This window comes from Dipodomys ordii, unplaced genomic scaffold, assembly GCF_000151885.1.
Source record: "Dipodomys ordii isolate 6190 unplaced genomic scaffold, Dord_2.0 Scaffold69, whole genome shotgun sequence".
Taxonomy (NCBI): domain Eukaryota; kingdom Metazoa; phylum Chordata; class Mammalia; order Rodentia; family Heteromyidae; genus Dipodomys; species Dipodomys ordii.
Window position 1 is genome coordinate 537110 of NW_012267285.1, and position 8699 is coordinate 545808.

The following is an 8699-nucleotide window of genomic DNA, read 5'->3' on the forward strand; positions in this document are numbered from 1 at the left end:
CCAAGCCAGAGCTGAAGGAGCTGCACTGGAGGCTCTGGACGGGCGGCCTGTGTGCGTGTGTGCATGAATGCGTGTGTGCGTGTGTGCATGAATGCATGCACGAAGTCACTGGTGCCCGGATTCTTGCTCACTGGAATTTCCGCCACATCTACAAACCCTGATCTGAACCGGAAACGAGGCCCAGACACCAGCGCCTCCCCGTCCACAGTTTCTTGTTGGCTGCGTTGTGCGGGCCCCGGGGCTTGAACTCAGGGCCTGGACATTGCCCAGAGCTTTTTCTCCCAAGGCTAGCGCTCTACCCCTTGAGCCACAGCTCCATTTCTGGCTTTTTGGTAGTTTGCTGGAGATAAAGAGGCTCACAGATTTTCCTGCCCGGGCTGAGTGCAAACTGCCATCCTCAGATCTCAGCCTTCTGAGCAGCTGGGATTACAGGCGTGAGGACCAGCACTCAGTGTATGTATTCTTAACGCACTACACACACACAAACCCCCTTTACTGCAGTTATGCAGCAAACCATTAACACATGACGAAAGTAATGTTATTAACCGTTCATCTCCAAAGAAAGCATGTGCTCCATTCACCATCAAAGCAGAGAAAGCCAAAGGAGGAGGCAGACTTCTTTTCTTTCAAAAAAAACCCAAACCCACCGGTGGCTCACGCCTGTCATCCCAGCTACTCAGGAGGCTGAGATCTGAGGATCACGGTTCGAGGCCAGCCCAGGCAGGAAAGTCCATGAGACTCTGATCTCCAATGAACCACTCAGAAAACTAGGAGTGGCGCTGTGGCTCAAGTGGTAGAGCGCCCACCTTGAGCTGAAGAGCTGAGGGACAGCGCCCAGGCCCTGAGTTCAAGCCCCACAACTGACCAAAACAAACAAGAATTCAAATTCAGGCCAGGCGTGGTGGGGCACACCTGTAATCCCAGCCACTCAAGGAGAATCACTGTTTGCAGCCAGCAGGAAAGTCCAGGCGACTCTTCACAATTCAGCACCAAAAAGCCCCAAGTAGAGCTGGGGCCCCAGTGGAAAAACAAAGCTCAGGTCCTGAGTTCAAGTCCCAGGACTGGCTCAGGGAGGAAATGGCGCTCCTACCTTGTCATAGGACGCGGCCGTGAGGTCGTCGTAGTCTGTGAGCCAGGGGTGGGACTCGGCCTCGCGCTTGCTCATCTCCTCAAGCTCGGCCTGCAGCTTGTCCCAGAAATCCACATCCGACTGCAAGGAAGGGAGGCAGAGAGTGGAGGTTCTGCAGACCGAGGCCCCGAGGCCCGGCCAAGCCCACGGCGGCCGGGCAGCAGATGCGCCCCGTGCGCCATCTACCGACAGCCAGGGGAAGAGCACGCGCCATGCGTGCATGGGGAATATTACTCAGTCGGAAAAAAGGAAACAAGTGGAGAAATGCTCAGGGGCAGCGTCCAGGCCCCGAGTGCAAGCCCCAGGACCAGAGGGAGAAAAGAAAATTAACTCTTCTGAAGATGGTTTGCAAATAAGGAAATAAGGTGGGAGAAAGTAAGTGCAGAAAAAAATGAATCTGCTCAAAGTACATTAGAGGCATGGATAGAAATATCACGGTGAGCCGAGCGCGGTGGCTCCCGCCTGCCATCCCAGCTACTCGGGAGGCTGAGATCGGAGGATCACGGTTCAAAGCCAGCCCGGGCAGGGAAGTCCCTGAGACTCTGATCTCCAATGAACCACCAGAAAACACACACAAAATAAGATTAAAAAAAAAAAAAAACCAATGCCACCGCCCCCCACTGCAGCTCTTCAGTGTGTTCAGAAATGGAAGGAAACGCGATTTCCCACACTCCCATTTGGTCACTTAAGAACTCTGGGAATGCACTGTCTTTGTTGCTGGTTCTTTTTAGGCTGGCCCTGGGGCTTGAACTCAGGGCCTGGGCGCTGTCCCTGAGCTTTTTGTTCAAGGCTGGCGCGCCACAGCGCCACTCCTGGCTTTTTTTCTGGTGGTTCATGGGAGATCAGAGTCTCATGGACTTTCCTGCCCTGGGCTGGCTTTGAACTGTGATCCTCACGCCTCAGCCTCCTGAGGAGCTGGGATGGCAGGCAGGAGCTGCGGTACCCTGCCCAGGGCCTGTGCGACTCTGGCCCCTGGCGCGGCGGGCGGGTGGAGCTGGGGGCATCTGCTCTGACCCGAGCGGGGACTACAGGAGGCCACACCCGCACGGGGACTCTCACCTCTATGGCTGACTTGGCTTGCTCAAACTCCTTGTCTAGAGTTGCTGCGGCCTTCGCTGGCCTGGTGAACTGGTCGACCCACGCGTCAGAGGTGGCCTGCAACAGGAAGAGCAGTAGATGCCACCTGTGAATCCTCACCCCACTGCCCACGCTTCCAGAACCTTCTCCAGGGCAAAGCAGCCTCCACTCAGGACCTGAGCCTCCCGCACAAACTCCCCCTCTCCCCAGCTGGAGACCACGGAAGCCTGGGCCTGGGGACTCCAGCTAGCTCGTAAGTGGGACTGGCAGACACCACAGCCATGATCTTACCTGCTGCTGCATAAACTCGGCCGCCCACTGCTCGGCCTGCACGCGGCCGGACCCCGCCACCGACTCCAGGGCCACCTGGCCTTCGCCGATCTGCCGCACGAACTTCAGGAACTGGAGCACGGAGACACAGATGGACACCGCGTGGCGCGGGCCCGCTGCCCAGCCCCCGGCGCCCGGCCCTGACCTCCTGGCACCTGCTCACCCGGCCCACAGCACCAAGGGCCCGAGCGGATGCTCCCGCCTGTCAGCCTAGCTTCTCGCGAGGCTGAGCGCTGAGGATCCTGATTGGAGGCCCGCGGGAATGGAAAAGGCTGAGCAGCTCTTCAGCGAAACAAAAAACCCCAAAGCACGCAGTGCAGCTGTGGCTCCAAAAAGCCAAGTGGGAAGGCTTTGAGGCTTAATACCAGAACACACACACCCATGCACACACACACCCATGCACACACACACGCACGCACACGCATGCACGCATGCACGCACACTAAAATTCAGAGAACCAAAATAAAAGGATTTCAGCCTCTAAAGATTTGAGAGAGTAAGACAGGCGCTGGTGCTCCCGCCTGCCACCCCAGCTACTCAGGAGGCTGAGAGCTGAGGATCGCGGTTCAAAGCCAGCCTGGGCAGGAAAGGCCCTGAGACTCTGATCTCCAAGGAACCACCAGAAAACCAGAAGTGGCGCTGTGGCTCAAGTGGTAGAGCGCCCGCCTTGAGCTGAAGGACAGCGCCCAGGCCCCGAGTTCAAGCCCCACGACTGCCCCCCCATGGATCTCAGGGCCGCAGCTGGGGGGGCGGGGCTCACCTGGGAGCTGGCCAGCTTGGGGTCGTCCACTTTGCCCACGAATTCGCTGGCCGCCGTCTGCAGGTCGTCCTCGGGGCGGTACTCGTCATACCTCGGGGAGGAAGGGGGGCGTCTGACGGCCAGGCCTGGGGCACAGTCCTGCGGCCCGGCCCAGCCCACAAGGCCCAGCCCAGCCCCAGCCCACGGGGCCCAGCCCAGGCCCAGCCCCAGCCCGCGCGGCCCGGCGGGCGCGTCCGGCCATTGCGCCCCGCGCCCAGCAGGTGGCAGCCGCTGGAGCCGAGCTGCAGCGAGCCCCTTACCAGCGATCGGAGGCGGCCGAGCCCTCCGGCTCCCCCAGCCACAGCTTCTCCTCCGACTGCTGGAGGTACTCCTCGGCCCAGCGGGCAGGGGAGGCTGACAGGGGGTCTGCAAGGAGATGGGGGGGCGCAGTCAGGGAGCATGCGCTAACACGGCCCCCATAGACAAACCCTGCCCAGCCGGCCTCCTGGAAAAATCCTGAGCTGCAGTTAACCTCTGGGATTACAGGCGTGCGCTACCACGCCCAGCCTCCTGTCACAAATGAGGCCCTGGAAGAGGCCACAGCCTGCAGTCTCTAATGGCCTCAGCGGGTGACAAAGGGCACTAGGCTCTCGTCTCAACCTCTAGGACTTTGTCCTACTTGGCTGGAACAACAACAAAAAAGCTGTGAGACAGAAGAAGGTTCTGGAAGCCTAAGTAAACACAAGGAGGCCGCAGCTGGCTCAGCGTTCCCTCCCCTGCTCTGTGCCCCGGGGTTCACAAACGCGGCCATCCTCAATTAAAGAGCTGACAGCCACGGCCCTCAGCTGAGACTTGACCACATTTCAATACCGATCTCAAAATCAGAACAACAAAAAACAAAACCAGAGCAAGTCCAGTGTCTGTGGCTCCCGCCTGCCATGCCAGCGACTCAGGAGGCTGTAATGTGAGGACTGCGGTTCAAAGCCAGCCGGAGCAGTAAGTCCTTGAGAGTTTTTATCTTCCAGCAAAAAGCTGGAAGTGGCGCTGTGGCTCAAGTGGTAGAGCGCCAGCCTTGAGCTGAAGAGCTGAGGGACAGCGCCCAGGCCCCGAGTTCAAGCCCCAAGATCGACCAAAAAAAAAAAAATCTAGAGCAGGGTACTGGTGCTCACGCCTGTAATCTCAGCAAAGTCCTTGAGACTCTTAGCTCCAGTGTTTTAGTTTTTAAAGCCAGATTCATTAAATTAAAAACCAGAAGTGTACAGTGGCTCAAGTGATCAGAGCATTAGTCTTGAGCAAAAAATAGCTCAGGGACAGCACCCAGGCCCTGAGTTCAAACCCAGGACCAGCGCTTAAAAAAAAAGTAGAAGAGAAGTACAACGAACTCGCAAACACATTTTTCGCTTCTGGATTAAGGACGATTTCACCAGCAACGAGCAATGGAAGATCTCTCGGTCTTAGAGGAATACTTGTTAAGGAATGGCACCATCAGGTGTAGTCATACATGCCTGTAATCCCGGATTTGAGAGGCAAAACTCAGGAGGCCCAAAGTTTGAGGCCAGCTTAGGTTAAAAACTTAGCAAGACCCTATCTCAGCCAGCAGGTGCACGTGGTAGGGTGCACCTGTAATCCCTGCTACCCAGGGAGGAGACAAGAGGATTGAGGCTCGAAGCCAGACCTAGGCAAAAACTTCCAGACCCCACTGGAAAAATAACTCAAGTTTTAAAAAGGCCGGAAGAAGCTGGGCGGGTGGCTCAGTGGTAGAGCGCTTGCCTGGCATGCAGGAAGCCCTGGGTTCAATTCTTCAGTCCCACAGACAGCACCCAGGCCCTGAGTTCAAGCCCCAGGACTGGCAAAAAACGGGCTGGAAGAGTGGATCAAGTGGTAGAGCACCTGCCTAGCAAATGTTCAAACCCAAGTACCCCCCCCCTTAGCCCCCCCAAAAGGGTATGGAGCCCAGCAAAGCAGGCATGAGACGCATAGTAATCTGTGTGAATTGAGTGCCTGGGGCAGTGTTGGAAATCTCCAGCTGCAATCCGTTTATCCTGGGCCATTTTATCACTGCAGGGATGACGGGTCACGTGACATCGCGGGTGCAGTGTAACCCCAAAATGGCATCACCACCAGCATTGTATACATCACTTCATGTCCTATGCGATGGCTAAGTTTTGTCTGTCAGTCGTGGGGCTTGATCTCTGGGCCTGGGCGCTGTCCCTCAGCTCTTCAGCTCAAGGCTGGCGCTCTACCCCTTGGGCCACAGCTCCATCTCTGCTTTTTTTTGGTAGTTTACTGGAAATAAGAGCCTCAAGAACCTTCCTGCCCAGGCTGGCTTGGAACTGCGATCCTCAGCTCTCAGCCTTCTGAGTAGCTGGGATTACAGGTGTGAGCTACAGTACCCAACTGAAATGAATGAGATTTTTCACCCCGTAGCATTTATGAAAGGTGGGGTGGGGGTTGTCAGATGTGGGGGGGGTCCTTGAGAATAAAAACAGGAAGAGACAAATGAGGAGGGGTCCTAGAATCAGCTCAGAGAAACTGAGGAATGGAGACCCTGGGGCCTTGCCAGCGTTTGGAATGAGCGTTCGTAAGCCAGTCGTGCAATTTGTATCTCTTGTTCCTCCGGATTTCTTACAGTGGACCAAAGACAAACAATGCTTCTCTTTGTAACAAGCAGAATAACTGCAGAGGACAGACCCTCCCCCCCCCATCCCAGCCAGACAAGCTCAGGGAGGAGAAGAATCAAGGCTGACAGCCACCATGCGCATAGGAGCCACCCAGAGAGGACATTGGCTACGTACAGTAGCTCACGCCTGTAATCCCAGCAACTCAAGAGGTTGAAATCGAAGGCTCACGGTTCAAAGCCAGCCTGGGGCAGGAAAAATCTGTAAGACTCTTGTGTCCAATGAACCAGCAAAAGTGGAGCTGGGCCTCAAATGGCAGAGCGCCAGCCTCAAGGGAAAAAGCTCAGGGGTCAGCATCCAGGCCCCGAGTTCAAGCCCCAGGATTGGCGCCAAAACAAAACTCAGAAATCAAGGAGCTGGAAATGTCTTAAGCAATATCACCTCCATCCTAAGAGCCAGGGAAACAGGAGGAACGTTGGTTTCCCCTAAGACGCGCGGGCGAGCGCCAGCCCGCACTCACCTGATCCTTCGTTGGTGAATTCTTGAGACCAGTCAGACTCGTTATAATCTTGACTCACATCCACAGCATCGCCAGCGGCGAGAAACTCCTGGGCCCAATTTTCAGACAAGGCTAAATCAGCCACTCCGGGAGCTTATTAAAAAAGAGAGAGAGAGAGAGAACTAAGACAGAAGAAAGTCAATTATGTATCTGTCCATTGTGCCTAAGAAACACTAAGTGCCCACAGACACCTGCTTGATTGTCAGCCGGGCGTAGTAGCGCATGCCTGTAGTCCCGGCTACTCAGAAGACCGTGATCTGAGACACACAATCAAAGCTAGTCAGGACACACAAGTCCAGGAGACTCTCATCTCCACTGAACCAGCAAAAGGCTGGCAGGGGAGGCGTGGCTCTAAGAGCAGAGCACTAAGCCTTGAGCGGGAAAAGCCAAGTCAGACTTCCAGGCCCCTGAGTTGAAACCCCAGGACTGGGGAACTAAGTAAATAAGTCCCCGGCTGGTCCGGGCACCCCGATGACCCTTGGACTCACCTCTCTGTGGGGCTTGGCGCAAACTACACTGCTCCATTTCCTGCATCTCGGCCAACAGGTCGTCCATCTTGAAAGTCTGAGGGGCTCTAGACACGAGGGGTGCATTTTGGTCCTGTAGGAATTCAGCCACCAGCTGCCACGAGAGAGATGACATGCACCTTTGGGGTCAACAGGAACCGCCCCTTTCCCCCCCCAAAAAAACCCCACAGGCTTCCCCTGAGTGAAGGTAGAACTGTCAGATCAAACCGACGCAGGGAGAAAATAGTAGTAAGGTTCCAGGCACAGTGGCTCACACCTGTAATCCCGGCTACTCAAGAAGCTGCCATCTGAGGATCACAGTTCAAAGCCAACCTGGGCAGGAAAGCCCGAAAGATTATCGCTGACTAGCCAGCTAAAACACTGGACCTGGGGCGTGGCTCAAGCGGTCGAGGGCCAATGTAAGGGAAAACGCTAAGTTAAAAAGCACAAGGCTCTGAGTTCAAGTCCCAGGACTGACACACAAAACAAAACAAAAAACCCAAGAATGCTAGAAGGCAAATCTTACTTGGTATGAAGAGTCCAAAGATTGAAATAGGGGCAAATTAAGTCTAAAAGTTAAAAAATCAAAACTCAGAGAGAATAAGAGGAAATATGGGACAGAGAAGCTACGCCTGGTGGTGCGCACGCCTGTAATCGCAGCTACTCAGAAAGCTGAGATCCAAGGATCAGGGTTCAAAGCCAGCCTGGGCAGGAAAAATCCACGAGCCACTCATCTCCAATAAACCACCAAAAAGCTGGAAGTGGAGCTGTGCCTCAAATGGTAGAGCACCAGCCTTAAATTAAAAAAAAAAAAGCCCAGGGACAGGGCCTAGGCCCTGAGTTCAAGTCCCAGAAATGAAAGGAAGAAAACAGGGCAGTAAAGAGACCATGGTAGGCAGGGGTCAGTGGCTCACGCCTGTAATCCCAGCTACTCAGGAGGCTGAGATCTGAGGATCGTGGTTCAAAGCCAGCCCGGGCAGGAAAGGCCGTGAGACTCTGATCTCCAATGAACCACCAGAAAACCAGACGTGGCGCTGTGGCTCAAGGGGTAGAGCGCCAGCCTTGAGCTGAAGAGCTGAGGGACAGTGCCCAGGCCCTGAGTTCAAGTCCACGACCGACAAAAAAGAGAGACAATGGTAATATTTACTTCATCTTCTGAGGCTGCTCCCAGAGGCTTGACGACCTAAGACAAAGAGAGAGATGTTTGATTGGACGTGGCGCCCACGCAAGCGCACATGTCATCACGCTCTGGGCCAAGTCTAGCTGGGCCTCAGGCAAGGCACAAGCCTGCCCTGACCCTGAGGCTCAGCGGAAAACCCACTGCCACTATTGCTCTAGAGACCCTCCCGCAGGGCTCCCTCCACGGCCCACACCCGTGATCCCTCATCCTCAGGAGGCTGAGATCGGAGGCTCAGGTTCGGAGGCAGCCCAAGCAGGAAAGTCTGCAAGACACTCATCTCTGATGAGCCACCAAAAAGCCACCCGTGGGGCTGTGGCTCAGGTGGAGAGCGCCAGCCTTGAGCTCAGGGACAGCACCCAGGCCCCGAGTTCAAGCCCCAGGGCTGCCACCTCCACAGGGCTGGGTGCTCGGTGGTGACTGGGACACCTTCCCTCCCGCAGTGCTGGGCGCTTGGTGGTGGCTGTGACCCCCGTCCCGCAGTGCTGGGTGCTCAGTGGTGGCTGTGACCCCCCCGTCCCGCAGTGCTGGGTGCTCAGTGGTGGCTGTGACCCCCCCGTCCCG

At 55.9% G+C, this 8699-nt stretch overlaps 1 protein-coding gene across 1 annotated transcript in view; it reads right to left on the reverse strand.

Annotated features, from left to right (window-relative positions):
* Positions 1 to 1066: 1066 nt before the first annotated feature.
* Positions 1067 to 8699, reverse strand: part of Pex5 (peroxisomal biogenesis factor 5) — a 14146-nt gene continuing 6513 nt past the window's right edge. Inside the window, exons 3-10 of the mRNA XM_013023579.1 lie at positions 8106 to 8141; positions 6941 to 7073; positions 6414 to 6545; positions 3596 to 3701; positions 3297 to 3387; positions 2498 to 2608; positions 2189 to 2284; positions 1067 to 1210 (exon numbers count right to left, since the gene is read on the reverse strand). Of these exons, the coding sequence (XP_012879033.1) occupies positions 1067 to 1210; positions 2189 to 2284; positions 2498 to 2608; positions 3297 to 3387; positions 3596 to 3701; positions 6414 to 6545; positions 6941 to 7073; positions 8106 to 8141 (849 nt within the window). The remainder of the gene's footprint in view (positions 1211 to 2188; positions 2285 to 2497; positions 2609 to 3296; positions 3388 to 3595; positions 3702 to 6413; positions 6546 to 6940; positions 7074 to 8105; positions 8142 to 8699) is intronic.